This window comes from Symphodus melops (assembly GCF_947650265.1).
Source record: "Symphodus melops genome assembly, chromosome: 21".
Lineage (NCBI taxonomy): Eukaryota > Metazoa > Chordata > Actinopteri > Labriformes > Labridae > Symphodus > Symphodus melops.
Genome location: NC_136711.1, coordinates 13,581,948 through 13,606,682, shown reverse-complemented (window position 1 = coordinate 13,606,682; position 24,735 = coordinate 13,581,948). Strand labels below are relative to the sequence as shown.

At 45.0% G+C, this 24,735-nt stretch overlaps 1 protein-coding gene across 6 annotated transcripts; it reads right to left on the bottom strand.

Annotated features, from left to right (window-relative positions):
- Positions 1-35: 35 nt before the first annotated feature.
- kat6b (K(lysine) acetyltransferase 6B) lies at positions 36-24,735 on the bottom strand. Of its 6 annotated transcripts, none has more exons than XM_079372783.1 (17): positions 24,439-24,735; positions 21,456-22,325; positions 16,701-16,809; positions 14,972-15,087; positions 14,667-14,748; positions 14,013-14,142; positions 12,141-13,102; positions 10,830-10,951; positions 9,951-10,063; positions 9,688-9,829; positions 9,377-9,538; positions 8,312-8,405; positions 6,521-6,752; positions 6,039-6,198; positions 5,333-5,617; positions 4,117-4,414; positions 36-4,021 (listed from the first exon to the last, which is right to left on the bottom strand). In XM_079372783.1, the coding sequence occupies exons 2-17, from the start codon at positions 22,071-22,073 to the stop codon at positions 1,182-1,184; spliced, it is 6,465 nt and encodes a 2,154-aa protein (XP_079228909.1). In that variant the 5' UTR covers positions 22,074-22,325; positions 24,439-24,735; the 3' UTR covers positions 36-1,181. The 6 variants fall into 6 exon arrangements, with proteins under 6 accessions (XP_079228909.1, XP_079228914.1, XP_079228911.1 ...); XM_079372788.1 differs by having other exon boundaries at positions 13,047-13,102; positions 24,439-24,734; XM_079372785.1 differs by lacking the exon at positions 24,439-24,735 and adding an exon at positions 23,236-24,026.

Sequence of the window (24,735 nt, the reverse complement as noted above, 5' to 3'; positions counted from 1 at the left end):
TTGTGTGCACATAGCCAGGTATTTCCCCCATGTTCTTACCAGCAACTCTGTACAGGTACAAAGGCTACAAAAGAGCAATATAAACAAAAACACAAGTACAAGTTGCGTTTTACATGCAATCCATTAGCTTAGTTTGGTCTATTCACAGGCTCTATTCTTCTACATTTCAGTAAAATATAAATCCAACATTTTATAAAGATAGAAAACAAATCTACAGATGGAATGAAAACGTAGCTTTAAAGGCATTATGTAAAATATCAACTTTGGACTAAATTTATATTTTCTTTATCGTTATTCGTCAATATAATCATTAGGTTCTTTTAAATTCTGCCACACTTCTGGACCTTCTGAAATGTTTTAGAATTGAGGGTACAAACACTGAGATATGCTTTGTTATTTCGACAGAGATCAGTCTGCTTTATTCAACAGAAAGCTGCCTCAAGGAGATCTGTTACAAAAGACTTCAGAATTATACATACATAGCAATAAAACCTCTCAAATCGAACAGAAAACAGGACTAAGTTTACATTTTTTTACATTATTAGAATTAACAAAATATAGTTTCATCTTGCTCCCTTTCGAGGGAAACCTAATAAAGGCCAGATAATCTTTAAAATGGCTTGCTATTAAGCACAACACTTGTACAGTACTACTCAATGCACTGTCACTAACAGAGACTGAAGCATGCTAGTTGTCACTTTACAAAATAAGTACAATAATTTAAATATACAAAGGCATGAGTATAGTACAAACTAATTGTCAGCACTGTTAGACAGGTACACTGAACAGGTTCAAACTGCCTCTAACTCCTCTTGTAGCAGGCACATTAAATGGCTTCATTTGAGGCTGCTACACGACTGATGAAATCTCTACCTCTGAGCTCTGAACCCGCCTGCTCTAAAGACACATCAGAGACACTAACACTAATTAAATAGATTTTCATCATATTGATGTAAGGCTTCCCATTTGGAGAAACAAAAATACTTTTTAACAATAGCTTCAAAGTTTACTCATTGATGAAAATTTTTGCATTCTTTCCAAGTGCTGCTGCTGGTTTTTAAGTAATAAACAAGAAGAAGTAGACACCCAAACAAAAGAAAAGGCCAGATCAGTGCATCTTTAAACAGCAAAATGCACACGAGAAAAAAACAACAAAAAAAACAGCTCAGTCCTGCGGAGAGTTACCGCCTGATGAAAGGCCCTTTCAGGGACTGCTTGGACATGCCTGTGTTCATGTAACCATGGTGACCAGCTGGAGTGTACACCATGTTGCCATGTGGTGGAGCCTGCATGGGCTGCTGGGGGTATGGCTGTGTTCCCATCATGCCCATCTGCATAGAGTACTGGGTTGACTGGTTTATGTAGCCATGGTTGCCATGGTAGCCACTGTTCATCATGGGCTGGCTCATGCTGTAGCCGTTCATGGCGTTAAGGGAGGGCATGTTCATGGAGTTGACGTTGTAGGCTGGCGCCGGCATAATGTTCATGCTCATGTTCATGCGCGGCATGGTGGCCAGTGTCCTGGATGGCGCCTGCATGGCCACAGTCTGCGGCGGTCGGGAGTACATCTGCTGCTGGTGGTGCGACAGCGGGGCAGACTTGGAGCGTGCTGAGATGTGACTCTTGGAGGCCATTTGGGGCTGAATCCTCTGCGATGGCGGGATGCCCATGTTACGCTGGAGCATCATGGGCGACGGCGAGCTGAGATTGGGGGGCGGGGTCATGGTGGCCTGCACCTGTGGGTTGGGGACTCGATGTGAAGTCTGCGACAGAGACACCAGACTGGAGTGCTGAGAGGACAGCGCGGGCGTGTTTGCATAAGATGTGATGGGGTGTGAGGCCGAGTGGTTGAAAGGCAGCGAGTGAGGGTGGTCGATGAACGTGTTGGTGAACTGCTGCAGTTTAGCCAGACTGAGGCCCGATGACTGCGAGTAGTGCCCGCTGCCGTACTCCCCCTGGTGGTTGATCCTCTCGTAGAGGGCAAAGTTCGGGTTGCCGGATTCCGGGATGTCTGCCAGCTGCATGGTGGTGGTGAAGTTGGTGGGTATGGCACATTGCGCCATGGGCTGCTGCTGGCTATGCTGACTGTGTTGATTGTGGAGGCCGTGCTGAGCGTGCTGATTGTGCTGGCTGAGCTGATTGTGCTGCAGGTGGTGATTGTGGTGATGACTATGCTGGTTGTGAGGATTGTGTTGACTGTGCTGGCTTAGCTGATTGTGTGGACCGTGCTGATTGTGTTGGCTGTGCTGATTGTGAGGGCCGTGCCTGCTGTGGGAGCTATGCTGACTGTGTTGAGAGTGTTGGCTGCGTTGGCTGTGTTGACTGTGCTGGCTGTTGCTCGGGGGCCTCTCCACCACCACGCAGCCCTGCGGCGACTTGACATTGCAGTGCGGCGGCGAGCTCAGCGTGTTCGGCTGAATCATCCCGCAGCTGCCGGGGTTGACGGCGGCCATTTGCTGGCTCACGGCGCAACTGCTCTGGGCCAGGCCGCTGGGGGGGATGCTGCCGTAGGAGCAGCTGTTCTGGGTGGGGCCCGCCCCACAGATGCTGCCCCCCAAGGTGGAGTCGTAGCTGCTGGGGTTCTCGTAGTTCTCCGTGGTGCTCTCGATACTCCCTAAATCGCTGAAGCCGCTGTCCACCACCTGCTGAGAGTGATCCGACACCGAGGGCACGTCCATCATGGGGCTGGTCTCCATGTTGGGCAGCGAGGGCACTGAAATGGCGCTATGATCCGGGCTGATCTGAGTGTAGCCGCTTTCCAGGATGGAGACAGCCGGGCTGTTGACGGAGCGCACTGACTGGCTGGGGTGGGACTGTGCGGAGGAAAGGGGGCTGCTGTGGTCTGACTGCGGGCAGTCATCCAGCGCGGTGAGCTGGGGGCTTTGGACCACATGGGTGTAGGTCTGCAGACTCCTGCATGGCTCCTGGCTCTCCACGCAATCCTGGAACACGCTTTCCCGCTCGGTCTCCTGCGTCAGGGACTGAACCGCTTGGGCCGTCTCTGAGTCAATCTCCGCGCAGACCGGGGGATTCTCCCTCGCTGCGGGACTGAGCGTCGGCCTGTCGGCGGGCAGAGGAGGCGGGGGACGCGGGTGAGGGCTGGGCGTGCTCTCCTCCTCTGACTCAGAGTCCGCAGGGTTATCAGAATCTACAGCTGCGACTGAAGCCACTGCTACTGCCTCAGGTGCTGGTGTTGCTACTGTGGTTTCTGCCACCGCTTTCTGAACGCTGTCTTCGGCAGCGGCTGCTTCCTCTCGACTACTCGGCACGGTAGAAACCTGCTGACTCAACTCAGAGCCGTTGTCTTCTTTCGATTCTAAAAAAGGTTGCGAGCACTCGGGCGCTTCTTTAAGACTCTCTTCCGAGTCTGCTTTGCTGCTCTCGGGTGCCGCAGCCTTGCCGTGAGTATCATCCTCGTCGTCCGCGTCCTGATCTTCTGTTTGGGCTCTCTGCTCGTCCTCCTCCTCCTCGTCTTCCTCGTTTTCATTCTCCAGTGACGCGGCACCCTCTCTCGTGTGTTCCGCGTCTTTGGCTGGAGAGTCCCGCCCGTGCTCGCTCTCGTGCCGGTCGTCCTCGTGTGGATCTGGGGATTCTCCTCTCTCCTCGCGAATGGCGGGCGAGGCAGCGGCGGCAGGAGACGCTGGGGAGCATGCCGGAGAGGCGACTGGAGATCCTTCCGGAGAAGTCGACTTCTGGGAACCGTTGTCGGCGGGACTTGAGGGCTCCGAGGGGAGCCTGTCGAGCGACAGATCCGGAGTGGCCGACCTTCGGCCCGCCTTGCTGCTCTCATCTGCACTGGCGATATCCGGGTCGGCTTCCTCTTTTGCTTCTTCAGTCTGAATGTGATGCTGCTCAGCCTCCATCGGGGTCTCGGGGGGCGTGTAGAGGTTAAGCTTGAAGCCCATCTTACGTTCGTTCTTTAATCTCCATTTAGGAGGGCCGCGTTTGACTCCCTTTGGCCAGCCTTTCTTCCGTTTCACCGGACGCGGCCTGCTCGGTCTCTTTGAGAGAATATCAGCTCCTGCAGATGAAAAAAAAAAAACAGAAGAAAAATATTTTAACGTTCTGCCAGAGACAGATAAAAACATACATTTATGATGATAAAGATGCACACACCTTTGTTCCAGTGTTCCAGATTGTCCTTCTGTGCATTTTTCTCCAGCCTCGGGCGGCCTCTGCGGCGTTTCATCGGTGTAATCGGTGTCTTGTCCTCCTGTTCCTCCTCCTCCTCCTCCTCGTCTTCCTCCATCTCGCCCACTCTGCAGGTGCGTTCCAGCAGGGGCATAGGGCGCTCGTCCTCTGAGTTATCGAACGGCTCGTTCAGCACCTCTGTCGTCTCGGAGATGGTTTCTGTTGTAACACTGCTGTTTATCCGCTTCCTCTTCCGCCCTCTCTTCTTGAGCACGATGGTTCTCTGAAACACAAACAAAAGAACAACCAAAAAAAATAAGAAACCTCCAGCAGAGTGGAGCACCTTTTGTAAAAGTCTGAATACTTAAGGTACTAGTTGGATGACCTTCGCTGAAGTGTTCTGCAGAAATTCATTCAGGCTTTTTTTTTTTTTTTTTTTTTCTCTTTTGGACTAAATGCAAAATGTTAAAACCACACTGCGAGATTAAATGGGTAAGGAATTCAGCCTGCTGTGGAAAGCCACAAATGAGACCGGCAGAGAAAGCAGAAACCACAGTCTATATTTTACATACTCCAGTTGTTTCCCACCGGCTGCCTTCCACTCAACCGCTCTCCTCTCCGAAATCCTCCACAAGAGGAATGTGAAATCAATACCGTAACTAATGCACTAAATAAACTCCCAACAGCCAGTGTCGTCCTTTTCAGGTTTCCACACTGTTTTTGTCGAGAAAGGCCTCTTTGACATCATGCAACCTGCTGTAATACTATCTCAGGCACAAGGGGGCAGTGCCATATAGACAGAACAGATGTTGGGAGGCACAGAGGAGGGCAGTAAATTAACCATGACCATTGACAATAGTACAAGGTTTAGGCTGCACAGGCTCGACACCAGCAGTGAAAACACAATCTATTATCTACAGCTGCAGGCACACGGGGAGGCTCCAGATGACAGGAGGAAGCCACTGAACCCTTCACTGAATTCATGAATATTTATCGAACCTTTCCATCTCACCACGGCACACAACACGGCCCCTAATGAAGGAAAACATCTAATGATATACATTCAATTCCGCTTTGTTATTTAACCAAATTCCACGTCATAAATAACACTAACTCACAAGGGAGAACAGCTGACTTGAGGAGATGGGGGAAAAAAAAAAAAAAAAAAAAGTGATTCATGTCAACAAACAGAAAGAGTCACCTTTCTTTTGGCTGCAAGCATCGCATGGGCTTTTGTAAGGATGGGGGGCGAGCTGTCGGAGGCGTCCGAGTCATCCTCGTCGCCGTCTTCGTCGTCGTCGTCATCGCTCACTTCCTGCTTCTGTTGGATGCGCCTGGTCCAGGAAAGTGCCGGGCGGCGCTCGTAGGTCCTGAAGGGGACCTTACAGTGGACTTTAGTGAGAGGCTGCCTGCTGCCGTGAGTCATCATGTAGCTCTCTCTCTCCTCCTTCTCCCAGCAACTGGCCTGCTCCTTCAGCCGCTCAGCCTGGTAATTAAACAGACAAGACGCATTATCTCTGGGAGCGGCGCACGCACGGCTCCAACATCTGAGCAATGAGGCTAATGGGAAAACAAGGGATTGGAATTAACATCATGACAAATGAATCGCTGCAGGTTTCTCCTGATAATAAGAGCAGCGTCCTGATTGGATGTCTGCCCCGTCATGGAGGAAACATTTCCGTTAAGCAACCGTGGAAGGATTGCATTTCATGGAATATTCAGCCCTATCAATTATGTAGTGAACTGATATAGGGCAATTTTGCACAACATTAAGTGCCTGCTGACGGAGAGAATGCTTTCCCCGGTAATGGCCTCTATTTGAACTCTCCAGCTAATCAAACAAACATCCCATAATAGCATTGTAGCCGAGTGTAAACAAACAACCCGTGTCTCCCGTTTCAACCTACATCCATCTCTGCCTCCCTCTCCTCCTCGGACAGGACGGCGTTGTGAGTGGTGGAAGGCGTCCAGCTCAGGGCGTCGGCGTCCACCTCGTTCTGCCGTGGGTTAGCCCTCAGGCTCTCCATGTGCCTCTGAATCAGCCGCTCTCTCCTGATCAACACGATCCTAGGTCGCCGAAAGTGAGAGAGAGAGAGAGAGAGAAAAAACTCCCGTGAGTTGGCGTCCAGTAAAGAATGCACAAGGCCAGCGGGGGAGGCGCACAGAAGGCGGACAGAAGGTGGTGTGTGGTTAAACATGAGCACAAAGACGAAGCTCATCGAGACAGCAGGTGCTCCATGTCCTTGGGGGTGCTTAACCTGACTTACTTCTGTCAATATTCAGCGGCATTAATGGATATGCTGTTAAAAATACCCGCTGGCCTGGATAAGTCAGACAGCGTGCAGAAGCGGCAGCACGGGCTGAAGGAGACTGCGACTGTGAAACTGACCTGCCATCCTGCCTGTCAATCATGTCGAGCTGCTGGAGAGTAGCGGCGATGTCGTGCGGACACATCCCAGTGGCCCTGCTTATTCCTTTAACACTGATGTGTTTATCCGGGTGCTTATAAAGGTACTCCAGTATGACACTTTTCCAATATGCCAGGTAGGATAAGCGACCCAGATCTGACAGCGGCTTCTCCGGGGAGCCGGCTTGTCCTTCTTGCCTGGTGAGAAGGTAACCTAAAAAGACAAGATTCAAACAAAAACAAAATGCTTTAGTCAAGCTGGAGGCGGCTGCTGGGTTATTTCAGACGCGCTTCACCCCCTCCCTCATGGATTACATATTCATGTAAGGATGTGACACCGAGCCCTGGTTGGGATTTCACCTTCAAATAGTGAAAAGAGAGGCGAGGCAATCAGTTTTTCCTCTCCTTCAACCTCTGTCAGAAACTATGATACATGCTGGCAAGGGCAACAAAGGAGGCTGGAAGAGGGGAATAAAGAGGAAACAAAGCGACAGAGCGAAACAGAGAAGCAGCTGGATGTCATTGCTCACAAGAGACTGCACTTAGGGGAGATAACGAACAAGAAAAAAAAACAACAACAAAAAAAAAGCCCAATACTAATATGTATCTGTGAGTAATTAGTTTTATAGCGGTCCTGTCAAGGGTCATCCATTATGAGCCGCATGAAATTAATTAATGGCTTTTAATGTGCACCCACTACCGAGAACCAAACAAGCAAATCTAATCACCAAACAGTTAACACATAATATTCCAGTAATCACGACAATATTCATTACTAAAGCTACAAAGAAGTGGCTGTGATAAAAAAAAAAAGGAAGAAAAAACACTCAGCGGTGAATATTCAAATATTTCATTCAGTGTCAATTAAAAAGACATATTAGCGTTAATAAGCTGATACAAAAGAGCCACTCTACTTCCTTTTGAGTGATGATCTGAAAGAACGTTCTACACGCGCTGCTCTCAGAGCTACCTGAGACAAACTGTTCCTCTAATACTATCCAATATAACAGGAAATCTTAATCTAAACAACTTCCAGCTCCAAAGCTACATTTTCCAATAAAGCCTTCAAAGAGCTCAGGACTCAGCTGTGTTCAATCTCCCTTAATCCCTGTCTTTGTTATCAGCACACTCTCAATATCACAGATCCTCTTGCATCTATGAGTCTCAATGGCTCCCAAAGTGAACAGGAAATCAAATGCTCCATTACCGCCCGCCCACCCTGCACCAGCCAGCCCCCCCCCCCCCCAACTTCTCCCCTTCTCTTCATCACACACAAACTCGGCAAAGAGACGTCTCCTGAAAACAATAAAACGCCAGGATGACAGGAAAAAAAAAGAAAAAAAAAAGGGCTGCCTAAACACAGAAATCCACTCAAGGCAGCAACTGTTTTCATATGTGGACCGCGAGGCTTTAAATATTGGATGTGCTGCGTTTACTGGACTAAACAGAAAAGCAGCATCTCCACCTTCGTGTTAGTCGAGGAGAGAAAACGGGTTGTTTTCTGTAAAAGCGAGCGCTGAGGGGATGATTGGGTTAAATACTATTGCCTGTCAGATAATGTATGCGCTGTTTCTAACTCCTAATCTTTTGTGATTGCAGACGCTCTGTACATGAACGCTCTTGATTAGGCCTACTTCAAAGTTTGAGGCAAATAACAGCACCTTGCCACGAGCGACAAATTCTCCCCCTCTTATCTGAGAAGTGTGTGTAGGAACCAGTGAGAAAGAATAAAAACCTTAGTTCAGTGGTCTGAAAGAGCATTAAAGAACTTACTGAAATCAATAAGGAACCGTCCAAATCCTTGCCTTTGGTACTGAGGCATGATCATTATGCAGGAGACATTGTACTTCTGCTGGCAAAGCTTTTCCTGAGGGAAGGAGAAACAGATCAAGTATGTCAGAGCTCTGCTGAAGCTGGCAATTTACTGCAACCTGCCATTGTCCTTGCGTGAAGACGTGCACGTGTGCACGTGCACACCTCACAGGCAGCGGGATGATGTTTCACGAGGAACTTTCACTGTGTTCAGAGTAATCGCTCCGATTCATCAAAATCATCCGTCAAGTCACTTTATCCGACTCCTTGATTCTTCGATTAAGCGTCTCACATAAGAAGGTCAGATGGTAGGGAACCATGTGTATCACAGTTTAAAAAAATAATAATGATAAAAATAAACCCAATTCAAAATGTAATAAACATTTTGTTGTTATTGCGCCAAAGCTGTTCAAACTCCAGTGCTGCTATTTTTAAGTTTTTGGATTTTATGACAACAAATGGGAACCTTTTTTTTCTGTTCTGTTAATGCTTCAACACCTTTTTTTTCTGATTGTGTCCAATGTATTCTTCGTGAATTGTCGGGTCAGAATAATGGCAGCCATCTGAATCCCAGAAGAGCAAGAATGTGAATGACGCTTCAATAGAAGTGTGCGTGTTGCTCTTCTCATCAAAACCAACCAATCGTTGAAAGGCTTTGGTTCTTTAACAACCTCTGAATGATAAAACCCTGATTTTTAAACAGAGCTGGACCCCATCTCGTCCGGTCTTCATAGCTGATGTCAGTTTGCTGAGGTAAAAAATAAAAAAATAAAAAAAACATACGGAAAAAATATCCAGAGTTTGTTCAAGAGTCAAAAACCTCCACATAATGTATGTTCAACACTTTAAAAGCATATTTTTCATTTGAGCCATTTCTGCTCGACCAATTGATTTCATCCTGTGTTCCCTTAAGCGCCGCTGAGAATCGGTTCAAGTGAAGTTGCAAACATGGGTTGGCTATCGGTCTCGTTGTGTGGTATTCCTTCATTCCCCCCCCCCCCAATCTAATCGCCCTGTAATTCTTACCTTGGAGAAATAGCCCACAAGATGACAGCCCTTCTCATCGTTCTTTGTAAGAATGTAGAAGAGGAAAGGCTCCACATCATAATACAAGGTCTTGTGATCCAGGAAAAGCTTGGCTAACAGGCAGAGGTTTTGGCAGAATAGTTTGCTGACATTTCCATCAACCTAAACAGAGAATAAAAAGAGCAAGAGGACAGTGTTCAAACAGCTCCCACATTTCTTTTTTTTCCCTCCCCCTCCTCTTCCCAGAACCCATTCAGTGGAATCTCATGCAGCATACAGTTATTGCTTTATTGCTGTAAAGAGAAGCTGACCTCAAATATGGAAAGGTCGTCCTTTCTGTAGATTTCATTGGCCGGCGGATGGAACCAGCCACACTTCTTTGTGTGTCTCTGGAGAATGTTTTTGCTTCTCATGTACTTCAGACAGAACTCGCACAGATAAAGCTTTTGTAATCTGACCAAGAACAAAAGAGAGAGAGCGAGCTTCAGGGTGAGATGGTTTTGTTTTTTTGTTTTTTTTTCAAAAGAATATTGAAATAAAATGTCCAGTTACAAAGAGCATCATTTGTTATTACCTTGAATATTCAGGTGGGTAAGGCGACGAGTACCAGGTCTGAATCTCGTGCTTTCCAAATTCAATGAAGGCAGGGCACCGCATGGAGTCTGTATTCATCAAGGATCCAGTTCTCTGTGAAAAGATTGAATGAAAGCGAATGACTAAATGTGGCGACCCCGACGATCCCATCTTACACTCCAACCTCTCCATTCACCGACACAACGGCTGAAATCTTAAATACAGATTTACAGTTCACACGCTGACACAGATGCGTCAAATCTGATCTGAACATATTAGGACAAAAATGATTTCATGGAAATCTTCGGTAAACTCCAGATGCATTAACTTTCAGCACAGCTGTTTAAAAAAATATGAGATACAAAGGAAATAAAAAAAGCTCATTTAGGTCTTAAACTTGAGCACATGTATCCTGAATCTTATACGTTTTTATTAGTATAATTGGAGTCCTTGCTCGTCAGAAACAAACTGGGACAAAAGCGTCAGTAAGTCATGGTTAAGAACTGTAATTTCCGAGAATTGAACTCAAAGTGCGAGCTGCTGCTGTGGTTAAAAGATGTTTTCCAGTTGTACATTTTCAGGCCTTCATTCTTCGCCACACTGGCAGTTAAAAGTAAATGAAAATATTTGTGGTATATTTTCAGTTACTTTATAACTGCGATAAAGAAGCATCTCTTAAATACACTTCTAGCTGCTAGCGAGGGAAGCTAACAGGCAGAAACCCTACAAACTCAAGAGTGCACATTTTAGTCGAATAAAATTCAGAGTGACTTAAGTGCCAAAAAAACTGGGATGATCTGAGCTCTTGGATGCGTCAAGAGCGTTGCCAGCGACAACCGCTTTGTTTACGTTGAACATGTTGACATTGAGGTGTCGGTACCTGTGCGGCGAGTTGCTGGACGTGTGTGAATGTCTCGATGTCCTCCTCCGTGACGTGTTCTCTGGACATGGCGGCAAATTCCACCCGGGCCTCCTGCTTCACGTGCAGCTCGCCGTTGTGACCTGTCACGGGCACAATACAACGACATCAACACGTCAGATAGCGACATCAACAAAACGGCCCGTTTTGAAGCAGCAGAAAAAAAAAGGAAAAAAAAATCTGATAAATTGCATTCTATGCAAATGTGCTTATACAGTGAGTGCTGCTGCTGCTGTGCCTGTTTGAGGCCGTGTCTCGGAGGAATTCCATAATGTATCATCTTTGCGTGTTTATATGAAAATCCCTAATGTAATGAAGTGAAACTAAATCACTCTAATTGCGTAACTGCTTTCATGTGCTTAGTCATCCACCAAGACAGTTTCCCATGAATGAAGAAAGCGGATGCAGTGAAGGGAGCGAGTTTCGACATGAAAAGCAACTGATGTTGGAAAGCAGGCAGTCATCTTATGAAAGACATCAACACTATGATTTAACCACCAAAACAAAGAGCCATTACAAATGGATGTGATGCGTCATTAACATATTTATGGAAATGTGCTGTTGGGTTAATAAGTGTCTGTGCGGTTGTATTGTTTAAAACAGCTTGAAATGTACATCCGTTCATTTTGGCTCCGTGTTTTTTTTTCTTTTCTTCAGGCGGTGAGTCCGTGGCTGAAGACGGTGAAAAGTGACGGTTACTTCTTTTCTGTAATCATCGTGTCAGCTTTGAGTCGACTTGGGTGGCTGAATCACTCGGCTGTATGTGTCTAATGAGTGCTGGAAGTGAGGTTGAGTGGAGACAGAGATTTTTTCGAAGGGTGAGGTGTGGGATGAGGCAGAAGAGCACTGATGCGACTACAGCCTTGACTAGGTAAGCGATCACAACGTGCGCACTACTGCAGGAGGGGTCAAGGACAGAGCAGAGGAGCAACATGAGGGAGTTAGTGGGCCATGCACTATGACAAAAAAAAAAAAAAAAAAAAAAAAAAAGCCAACGGGCGAGAGGATGGAAGCCACGTGAACGCCGCAGCCAAACCCCCCCAAAAAACGCAACGAAACTTGGTTAAGAAACTAAAAGAATTCAAATTAGGCAGAAGATTAGTAGTCTGTTAGGATGCTGAGGGTGTCTTTCAAAGAAAAGATTAGCTCTAGTCTGGAAAAAAATAAAAAAAATACAACTGCGAGTGTCAAGCTTTAAAAAAATAAAATAAAGAAGAAGCTTAAAAAGGTGTGGAGACGCAGGACTTGGCTGGAGTTTTGAGCCTTGCTTACCATGATTATTCTCAGGCTTAATTCTTCCGTCTGTCAAGTCTCCCTTTCCTGGCGAGGGGGCTCCCTTCTGAGGGCTTACTTTATACCTCAGCCTGCCTAGTGTCCTGTGCTTTTTAAGGAAGGGGTTACGTTTGAAATGACTGACCATCTTAAACGGGTGTCCTCTGGGTCGGCCCAGCCCGGCAGACGTGGAGTGTAACCTATTTCTATGAAACTCGTTCTTCGCAAAGCGCTGGGGCCCAGATTTGGACGCGTGAGGGGAGTCTTGCTTATGGTGCATGCGCTTAGGCGGGGCGTAGCAATGTAGCCTCTTTTTCCGTGACTGTCCCTGAGTGGTAAAAATGTGAGAGAGTCCGTCAAATAGTCCCTTAAGTTGGCTGCTATTGCAGAGACTGCTCAGGGAGGGGACACTGGACTGGCTGGAGGAGCTCTGAGGGGAGTTAGCGGAGGTGGAGCTGCTGGACACCTGCGAGGGGGGGCTAAGGCCTGGTAACGTAGGGGCGGGAGGAAGTGCAGAGGTGGAGGGGGTTATCTTTTGAGTGGGGTCAGCAGCAAAGGCAAACGGCTGTGGAGGAGGGGACAGCTCGGGTGGACCCTCGTCTCTAGAGCTACACTGATTGGCAGGTGACTCTACCGCTACAGCGCGCGAGCGACGGCCAACGGGGGAAGGGGTAAAGAATTTGGAAAGCCCGTCGATAAGCCCTTTGGTTTTCTTGTTAACGGTGAGTGTAGCTGGGGTGGAGGTGGGCGTGAGGGGGGGAGTGGAGGTGGGGGTGGAGGTGGTGAATTGGGTGGCGTCGACCACACAACAGGGGTCTGCAACAGCCAATCTGTCTCTGGCGTCCTTCACAGATGCAGCATGACCAGATGAAGGTGTAGAACAGACGGTAATCTTTTGACCCCTACCAGGTGACCCTCTTCCTCCAAGTGCTACCATGGAGCCGTCACCACTGGTTACAGACCTGTTGAGACAACAAAAAAACAAGGTTGACCGGGTGTCACAGCCACGAGAGTTTTTAGGTACTTCTAGGCTCTGCATGATATGAGAAAAATATGTGAGGTGAGACTACATTTTTACATTTATGATATAATTAAATATTTATTAAATAATTTTTAAAAATCAAAAATTGTAGTGTCCATAACCTATAACTTTAAGTTTGTTTTTTTTAACAATATCTTTATTGATTTTTTTTTTTAGTTTTACATAACACCTCTTGAATCATCATTTCTGTTAACCACTTTAATGGCAACAATTAATCTGAGGGTAGCTAGCCTGCATCAAAAATGTGAAATGACATCCTCACACGTCCGTCCAATGGGTGAAGTGTACGCTTACTGAGTGAGCATGCATTTCTTTCACCTTCATTTACTGTAATTAATGTAAATGCTAACATGACGGTAACGATGGAAAATGAATTGCAATGCCCTTACTTCTACTTATTTTACATTCTGTGAAACTTTTCACTTCTACTTGACTGCACTGCATTTTGTTGACATGTTTAAGCGGTCACTTCGACCGACCGACCGACCTCTCAAAGGTCATGCGGTGTCGTGAGTTCACCAACCGACAACATTGAAAGTGATGCAACTAGCTCAAAGCTATAAAATGTAACTTCTGTTCTGCTTCCGCAGTCATGGATTGAATTCAACAGTAAAATATGTTTGTGAGTGCTCACATCAGGTTCACTATAGTTCGAGATCACGTGCAAAAACAAAGGGTGAGCTTTTAAACCCCAGAGCTTAATGATTGGGGTCAGTTTGTACTGCTAAGCTAATCCAAATTCAGCTTCTTTTTCAGACACCAGCCCCATGAAACACACATCATCACTGTTGATAAAATGGAAGCTTATATCCAGATGAACGCACGCTTACATTCTTTGTTTGAGCTTATTTCTTGGCCTTCCCACTGGCTTTGCATATCGACGTTTGATCTGATCGGCTTTCTTGTGCAGCAGTTTCTTCCCGTTCTCCTTCGGCCTGCAGACTTGGCAGACCCAGGTTCCTGGAGTGCATCCAAAACGCAGAGAGAGGGGGACCGTTTAGGTGGGTTCATCAATTCAGAGGACGTACAGTACATTCATTCGAAACATTTCCTTTAATACAGAGAGCTGGCGTGCATCCCACCCGCTCACAATGACAATCAATTACTCAGCACAAAGTGAAAATCCATAAGAAAAACATTGGGTCAATGTCTCCGTCCGGTGAAATAGACTTCATGTCGGCTTGTTGAGCAGCGCGATGTGACATGTATGAGCTGCTGAGTTGCCTGTCAAATATCCTACTACAGCACATGCGGCATCATTACAAGCCTCGCTGTAGGGTCAGTACTGTAATGTAGAGATAGCACATCTCCCTGGGGATTTTGGAATAATTTGATATGCATGCAAAGCTCCTAATAAGCCACCGCTGCCTCTCTGTGTGCTGAGTGACAGCCCCCAAACGGCCGGGCGGAAAGAAAAAGAAAAGGGCTTTGAAATGACAACGGAGATGGGGAAACAGAGGAGCCAGACAGTGTAAACACCTCACCTTTTGGCATTCTTGAAAGCGGCGGGTCGCAGCATTCCATGTGAAAGCCCCGATCACATGAATCGCAGAATAGCATCTCATCCTGAAAGGGAAGCAGCAGGCATGTGTTAGGGATGTCCCTGCTGCGTACATGTAACAACTCCCACCCCCTACACCTGTCATTTAAAAAAAAATAAAATCGTCCACTAGAGAGGCTATAAATGTGAGCGGAAAAGCAACAAATCCTCCTCTGGGATGCACAAAATGAGATCTACCACAAGCCGACAACGCTGAGAAAAAAAAACTGTGTCCAACTTTATACTTACGGCATTTTTCCCCTGTATTCGACAGGAGCTGCAGGTTTTGCATTCAATACACTGCCATCGTAATCTCTTCACATTTGAGGTTAATTCTGGGGAGAACTTCAGACATGATGGATGCCCTTGAGAAGCAATTGAGAACGCACGTTAGCGCTAAAGCATTGACAGAAACACCAAACTTAAAGACGGGGCTTTTCTACGTGTTCACTCAGTGGGGTTAAAATATTCACATATCAAAGCATGCCAACCATGTGTGTCCACAACCCCTTTCCCCACCCCAGCGCCACGAGTTGTGCTAAAAAACAGTATGATCAAACATCTGAGCCGCTAATTACAGATAATTTGATCTTAATGAGGCAGAAACAGTAGCAGCACTCATTCTAATGGAGGCTGATCCATGAAAGTCATGTAAAAGCCTTCCCTTCTCCCTCACCCGGCTCCCTCTCATGGTTGTAAAACAGCTGTTTTACAGTGAGAGCACAATTTGTGTACACTAGGAGCGCTTAATGAAAACCACCTCGACACTACTTAGTCAAATTTGAGCCATAAAAATGTCACCAGGAGAACAATTCCTTACGGCATTTAAAATAATTGGTCAAACATAAATGACTCCTTGGTAGAGGGAATTTTATGGGGAGTTTGCAGTTTTTGTCTGGAACAAAAGACCAGTAAAGGAAATGCCACCAATCTTCAGCAGGGAGGGGGGAAAAGGGTTGATCTTTGATCCGCTGTGGCTGCTTTGCTCTATAAGAAGAATATGAATCGAGAGAAAATGACTCGGGTGATTTTAGTTTCTAACAGCCACTTATGGAGCATCTGCCCTGCTTCGGCTCGCAGAGGGTTGCGAGCAATTCCGATCCCTCCAGCCACTCCATTTGAACATTGTTCTACCATTAAATCCCTTGAAGGGAAGTGAAAAATGTGGAGCAAGAATGTGACATCTGTTTAACCGATGGTGAGATCTGCTGCTAACAGGCCTGTGTGACAGCACACCATACTGAACTGTATGAGATGACGGAAATTGGTCAACAATCACGTTGAAAATCGTTTACATCGTTTTTTTCCCCTCCCCGTTACACCAAAGTAGCTTTAATTTTTTTGCAGGTAATTTTTTCAAATTAATGAGCAGGACTGCTCAATAAAAATATGCTATGATATATATATTTGATAGGAGAGGATATTGTAGGTTACCAGGGAATGTTAGTGAGGAATGACTTGCAGGAAAGGATAAACAGGTTTGGACTTGAACCCAGGCCACCTGTTTGAAGGACTAGGTGACCTAACTGCTAAACCATCTGACCCCCCCCCCCCCCATGAAAATATTGTATTTTAGGGTTAAAGTATAAATGGGATTCAGAACAGGCACTTTTCATTTGGCTACATTTCTAAACAGCACTGTACCATGCTGGAGTTCATAGATTTCTTTGCAGAATGTGTGTTCCCAGTCAACCCCCCCCCTTTTTTTAAAAATATATATGCTGTGTCTGACTTTTAGTATATGCTGTGTCTGTGCATTTAACCTGACACTATTCTTTTATATGGGTTTTAATGTGACAGATATCACATAAATACTCTCCTGAATACTGTTACATTGATTGACACTATGTCTACCTGCACCGCTCATATACGTTCATGTTATGGTGCTTAAGGGCCCATGTTGAAACACAACCAACCACACAGCATGTCTTGGCTTGTGAGAACATTAAACATGAAGCGTTCACACAGGGCGACTTACCACTGCTCCCACAGTCTGCACAGGACAGCAGCTCTTCTGGCCGCTTGTCCCGATTTGACTCTTTCGTTCCAAGACAGAAACTGCATATTGGGATGGGGTCGACCCGGAGCTGGGTGGGAACACAAACAGAGAGAAACTGTTTAAAAAACACAGAAACAGGCACAGGCTGTGTGTGTGTGTGTGTGTGTATGAAAGCCTGTTTGTTTTCTGATGTGTTTTTTTTTCTTCAGATCACTGTAGACATATTGTCGGTCACGGCAAGAAGATAAAAAACCAAATGTGTGGGTAAAAGAAATAGTCACAAAAGTATGAACTTGAAGCATGGGCTCAGAGAATAAAAAAAAAAAAAAGGGACTTGATATCAATAATAAATGCATCTCTTCCTCTGAGATATGCTGTGTTTGAGATGCACCTCCTTTATCCATTACATCTGCATGAGTAAGTGATCTTAGTAATCATAGTTTAAGGGCTTAATCCAATTCTTAAAGCTTGCACTCCAGTCTGAAAGGATTAACCAGCATGTAATCAAATTACCTCCATAATAAAACATGCTCTCATTGTTGCTGCCATGATCCAGTGTAAATGTTGCCAGTCTCAGAACAAACACTCATTTAAGGGCTTACGGGGAAGTTCAGAAGAAGTGAAATATGAGCTGGAGGTTTTAAGAGGATTTTCCCATTGATCGTTGAGAAATGAAGAGGCGCTGGCTTCACCGAGGAACAGTCGGTGTCATCATAAAACACAGCCTGCCCCCCCCCCCCCAAAAAAAACAATACAATAAAAATGAACCAATCGCAGCGCGCTATGAACTCGAACGGATGCAACGCTGCTTTCATAAGGCGTCCCTTTTATAAATATGAGATCACAGAGGCCTCTAGAGGAGCATCAAACAAACCTGCTGCCTCCTCCGCCGCTCGACAGGAAGTTCTTCACGGAAAAAGAACGCTCGCAGGGTGTGACCATAAATAACCAACCTCATCATCGGTTTACACACTCAGGCCTCGTCGATTGACTGGAGCTCCGAAAGGGCACTCTGGGGATGCCCGTAATTAGTTCCCGGTTTCTATGACGCACGTCAGCATCGTGACCTCAACAATGTTTTCAACCGCCGAACCTCTATCAGTCCTGACCCGAAGTTGAATGAATCCGTCAACAAACGCAAGTCACGAGGGGGGGGGAGGTAGGGGAGAGATTTGGTCATCATTCCTGACTGCTGTATCAATTAGTTGTTATGGTGATGGGAAGCAGTTTACTGTCACGTCAATGATTACTCTGTTCTCCGACCTGCCAGGTCAATATTTGTGAGCAGGCTCTGGTGTTTAGAAGCAGTCTGCAGCTCACACAGACACAAAAACAATGAAACGCTTCCGTGTGCAATGAGGCTGCACTTGTAGGATGTAAGAATGATGCTCAGAGGTAATTATTGAGATTGAAAGAAATTGAATACGTTTGCTTATACTGAAGTGGCAACTACAACCAACCTTGATCAATGGATGGATGGTTGGATCTATCTATCTATCTATCTATCTATCTATCTATCTATCTATCTATCTATCTATATACACACACACATGGTGAGGATTATCAGTTTATTTTTGGTCATATTTCTGCATAAATTCATCTTTCTTCTGCTTCAGCTTCTTACACGTCTTCTTCCATGTATTGTATTGTACTTGTATTCTTCTACATTATGGTTTGATCTCATAAAACAGAGCCTGAGCATCATTTGGCTGCGATCATCTGGCAGATAATCGAGGGTACATCCACGTCGGTCCGCCTCTTTTCCGAAACGCATCCGTGTATAAATATTCGTTCAGGAAGACGTTTGCTTTGGAAAAGAAAACGTCAGCAGAACCTTTGCACGGTCCAAACATTTGGCCATTTGTGTCTAAGTCCCAGACAGCTGATATTCAGCATTAGTGTATATAACTTCTCCAGACTGTCTAATTAACTTTCACTTTCAGCATCCTTAGTGGAAAGTTATGGAACAAATGTTTAACACTTATTATTGATCATTACAAGGAGCTGTCATTATAATGTTTTATAACTTGTGGTATTGAACATCTTGGCATCCTTAACCCTGGCTTCAAGTTCCCAGAATGTGTATTTGATCCCCTTTCACCTCAGTAAACAATCTTCCACCAGGCTCTAATTTAATCAATCAGAACTAAACTGACCATGTTCCGCTGTGAGATCTGATGATGAGCAGGTGTTCTACACATGATATGAATCAAACAGACAATGTGAAGGATCGATGTGTAAAGGTATGAACTGCAGCAGCCGGTATGTCCTTCTGAGTTTAGATTCCAGTCTGGAACGGTTTGTATTTGTTCTGACCAGAAAAGCTCTCTCTAATGTTTCCGACGTTGGACTGCAGAACCCATTTTAAACTTTAAGTATCAGATTACGGTTACATATTGCTCCTTTAAAACATCTCATACGATAAACAATCGTTAGCTGCAGCCCCAAATATTAGCCAAAAGTTTCACTACTGGAATGCATTCCGTCCATTTAGGTCTCATCAATGCTAACACAAATAAATGCTAGAACAAATAATAGCTTCTTTTCTTGATCCTTTTAAAACAAGTGCACCTTATTAATGCTTAAAGATGCATCCAAAGATCTGCCCGTTGTATTTGAATTTCTTAGGAGTGATGGCTTCTTGTTCATGTGCAAAAACAAAAAAAAAATCCATGTGTGTCATTTTTATTCTGTTGCCTGAGGATGAATCTGTAAGCAGTGAGTAAACACGTTCCTTAACAAATGCCATGAGTGAGATATCTGCGAGAGTAACACAGACCGGAGCAGGAAAATGACTGTAAAGAGTTGTGATTAATAAGACATCAGTGCTAATATTCAGCCTGTGCATACTACTGATGAAAGGCTCAGAGCTGATAGGCAGTTTTTTTTTTTTTTTTTTAAGAAGTGTTCACTTCATAACCTAAGTCTCCACTGACTGAGCTATGAAGTCTAATCCTGGAAATGGAGAATTAATTTCCATCAGGAATATTCTCTGGCCCGCTGATTAAAACCAACAGCTATTTGCAATCTGCGGAGCGCAAAATATGTGAAAAATAGAGAAACAAACACAGCTGAAGAGACGCTGATGATTTACTTGGGGATTCTAAATTAAGTACATTACAGGAAATTATGCTGCTTCAAAAGAGCAGGCTGTCCTGAGTGAGGGGGTGGGGTCCTATTAGAAAACTGCTGGTAGAGTGAGCCAGAGAGAGAGAGAGAGAACGAGAGACAGAGAGAGAGAGAGAGAGAGAGAGAGAGAGAGAGCTCAAGTGGTTGCATAACACAGCAGGAGGAAAAAAAAAAAACTCTCATTCCTTGCCTTTGTTCCTGCCAGAGTCTCTTCAGAATCTAATAAACTCTAAACCAAGACTGCTCATTTTCTGTTCTTTTTTTTTTTTTTTTACCTTAAAGTATCTTTCATTCTCAACACACACACACACACACACACATACACACACACTTGTGCTTGAACAACTCGAGCAGCCAGAGCTGTCTCATCCTTTGAAGTGATCTGTAAACCTGGACCGGGCTGGGTGATGTCATCAGACCGCGAGCGATAGGGTGAAATGTTCCAAATGGAAAACAGCAGGCGGCTCCCTCCTCAGCTATGAGAACCACTCGCAGGACACTGTGTCTCTAAACACTTCTCAGTTTCACTTTTGGCCTGGCCACAGACACAGTCACAGTTGTGGCTGCAGTATCAAGGTGTCGCTTCCTGATTATTCCGCTGTGAAACCGGCGACATCTCTACAGCCTGATGTTCAGCTGCATGACTTGTGCAGAAGCTAATAAACCGCACTTCATCTCGATAACCCTCAACACACACACGTACAAAAAAGCCTCCACAACAAACTACCTAAATGACTGTACACTGTTCTTTAGGGTCACATAATGGAAACTATTTTGCATGCAACGCTCCCCAGCCTTTAACATGACTCTGAAATCGAAAGAATATAAGTGCTGTCGTTTTACAGACATTTATCTGCAGCGTGTGTTCCAGCTAAGCACAAACAACCTCTGCGAACTCTAAACCACTCCTGCACAGTGGAAACAATGCAACCTGGAAGTTTGTTTATATGGCTTTATTTCCTCTGTTAGCACAAAGGTCACATGTAGTACCAGGAATACTTCAGCTGCCTTCTCTCAGCACTATTCGTACGGACGAGTTTATGCTCGTGGCCCTTTAAATAGCAAAACAAAATATCCCAAATCTGTTCACTAATGCTCTGCCACTCGAAAGACAGCCAGCCACATCCCTTAAGGTCATTAGGCTCGAGTTACATAACCTGTGGGAAGCCTACAGCAGACTGCCTACCACACACTGTCAGCATGACTTTCTGATTATCCAAGCTCTCTTATTATGGAGACCAGCAGAAACACAAACCCCCAAAAGGACACTCTCTGGAGTTATTGTTAACCTGCCAAGCCAGAGTACCAGGGATTAAGACCACAATCGTAACATTTCAAACTAACTATTTGGTGATGAAATAATGGAAATTTGGCAAAGCTAAGGTCCCCAAAAAAAACATCCTGTGCTCTGGCAAAACAAAACTTTTCAACATGGGAGCTCTGCATGAAAAGGTGGCGGTCAAAGACAATTTACAATAAGAATATCAACACAGGAGTTTGACTGTATTGGTCATCAGGAAGATGATGTGCCTGGAGGATAACAGCAGCATATGGCAAACTCTCGAGGTGGAATGAGTGTGTATGTGGAGGCCAAGGTGTGTGTACCTGGTCTCGCTCATGTGGGAGGAGGGTCACTGATGACAGGACCAAGGGAGAAGCACTTGGACACCTGGCGCCCCTTCCCTCCATACTGCCATGGCTGAGCTTATATCGCGGGCCATTTTTGAACAACCTGCCGTTGTTAACCGAGCGCTTGGCAGCCAATCGTAACCTCTGCCGGAAAGCAGGGTTATCAACAACGGTGGAGAGGTCGTCCTGGTTCCTCAGATACCTCTCAATGTTCTTAAGCGAGGAGCCATGGGTATCATCCAGGCCCTCTATGGCCCTCTTAAGTATTTTATTCCAATCAATATGTCGCAGATCGCTTGAATTCCATATAGATTCCTTTGATGGCACAGATACGTTTGCAGGCGGGATTGATCCAACTCTCCCAGGATTTCCTGGGTCCTTGTAGGAGGCGCTCCCCTTATTTGTAACCTTGAGAATAGAGCCATCATGAACACTTAATTCCAACTGCTCAAGGACGGTCTTCTTGTCCAGTCCATGCGATGTGGCCACCGCATGACAGATTCTTTCCTCTGAGGGCCTCTGCTTTTGCCTTTTGATTTTCTGTATTGCTTCAAGAATCCACTCCGTGTACAGAGGGTTTGCAAGTTTTACCATGGTTGAACAATTAGATTCACAAAAACGTGATCCATACAGATTCCCCCTTTCTGCTGCAGAACACTGGGTACATCCACATCCTTTATAAGGTCAAACAAAATTAGGTTCCAGCCAGCATCCACATATTTTTCTTCTGAATCCTTGGTATCTCACATTGAACTTCAAAAAAATAGATATATGGCACGAGTAAATTCCACAATGGTAGTCACCAGCTGACCTGGAACTTTATTTTTTTTAAATCCCAGATTAAATCTGTAAAGGAAAAGAGAGAAAATTATTTGGTGAATTACACTACTGAATGAAAACATGTTATGCAAATCATATACGTTATTTCCTCTTTTTCACATTCTATAAACTCGTTTATAGCATATTGGATGTAAATGATATGCCCTAGGAATGCAGGACTTTTCAAATGTGTTTAAACATGACATTCAGATGGATAAAAACAGATGCAGGAGCTGTCATGGCTGCTAAAGAAATTGGAGAGACTTAATCCATAGACTGACACCATAATCCACACACCAAACCAGATGTCGATTCAAAAAAACGGAATAAAAGTCATAACTGTAACACAATGATTGGTAGGCTAAATGTCGAAACTCTTTCTGAGTTTAGAAAAAGTAGGCGGATTAACATTTTCGGTTTCAGATACCTTTACGACATGGAAAACCCGCATACAAGTTTTTATTCCTGCAGCACGTAATTTCCAAAAAAAATGTCACCATGACATGTCTGAGTCTAACACGCGCACAACTGGCAAAACACACATACACACACACACACGAGGGGGGAATCATACGTAAAGTTTAACCGTTACTTGTCCGCACGCGACTTTTGACAGTTCGACGTCCGCACCGACGAAACCGATCAGCGCGAGCGTTAACGACAGATGTATAATCAATGCTTACTTCCTTGACAGCTGCCGACGGACGTTTAAGGGACGTCCGCGTACATCCACGGAACCGCTTATCGAAAGAAGAATCCGGTAATAACTACGTAACAAACCCGGAGTTGTGTTCCGCTGAGTTGAGCTCATAAATGAAACAATGTTGCCAGCTTTACTGATGTCACCTAAACAGTCGCCATTTTGTTACAATGTTGTAGTTTACATGAATCCGACATGACGCTGATTACAATCCAATGGAGTCTCATTAAACCTTACCTACACTAATGTGCCCTCCCTTGCAACTTCAATATTGGCTGTAAAGACAAGATCCGATTTCTGGTTTGATAAAGCACATGTCAATCTTTATGTATGAGCTCACGCTAAGAGGCACGGCACTGGCTGTATGATCTGTCACTTCACTCAATTGACCCGCCTCTTAAGGTGCCTTCAGTGATGAATCGATATCATACATCCCCAACACTCATAATATCTTAACTAACACCGCTAACCGCAGCGACAGCGTGTAATTAACACATTAATACACTAAAACATGCTCAAACTTGCTTAGAAAAACAATTAAACAAGATAAGATTTAAGCTCGTTTTCAAAGCGTTTAACACCGCGCCACCTTTACTCGGATTCCTCCTTGAAACAGTTGGTTACACTTGAAAGTGATTGGGAACATTTTAGACTTTAATTGGCTGTTTGTAAAATCTATCATTTTCTTTGCATAAAACCCGCAAAGGCTCTACCGCTGACTTAAAGTGGAACACATCACATTTTTACAAAATCACTTCTGGAGGAGCATATAATTCAAGACTCCAGCGGGCTAAATGTGTCTAAGCTATATCGCCTTTCGCCCCTCTTTATCTTTCTCCCTTTTCATTATTTCCCCGAGAGGAGTCGTAATTCTCCTGATATTTCACATCTAAACTATGTGACGTTTTTGATAAAAAAAGGAACCGCTAAACTAGAAAGTGGGTTTTGTGCTCGCTCAAATGTCCACCAGCGAAATTATAAACGTCCTGTGTCGCGCTGTGCAATGATGGCATGACCTCTTTTTTATCACCATTAACTATCAAATATCTCCAATGAGGGACAACAGTGAGCCACCGGAGAGAAAAGACATGTTCAGCGGGGAATACAAGTTAACACGGCAGCCAGGAAGAGTAGCTCCTTCATCACTGCTTCTTAATTATGTATCGCTAGTTTCTTTAGCTTTCCATTCCTCCGCTCTCGTTTTTTTCATATTTTATTAAGGGAATCATACACAAGGCTCCTTGGGGTTTTCACACCGTTTTCTAACATGTTACACAAACCGACCTTACCTATGAAACATGTCGCCTCCGTGGGCAAGAAAGCACAACAAATTAACAAGCAAGTTTCATGCAAAGGATGAACATATTACAAGTATGAAAGAAGCCTTTAAAAAAAAAACGAGGGCACACGGGCTACCGTCAATATTTGCTGGTAGTTTACCTCTTCAAGTTTTTCCCCCCCTTGGATACTCCTCTTCATTATCGTCGAAGGATAAATGTGCAGCGACATATCCAAGCAGCGATTTCGTGGGATTTCATCTCCTAAAACGAAGGCTGGAAAGCTTGCGCCGAGACATGGAGAGGACCTGATAACAACTAATTGAAAGGTTAATCTACATAGCAGCCTGTGACAAAGTGGTACCCTCCCCCTTCTTCTTCTTCCACTGTAGACATCCCTACTTCAGTGTAGTGGAGCGGACCGTCGCCCTTTTAGTGCGCTCCTACAATGATATTGTCA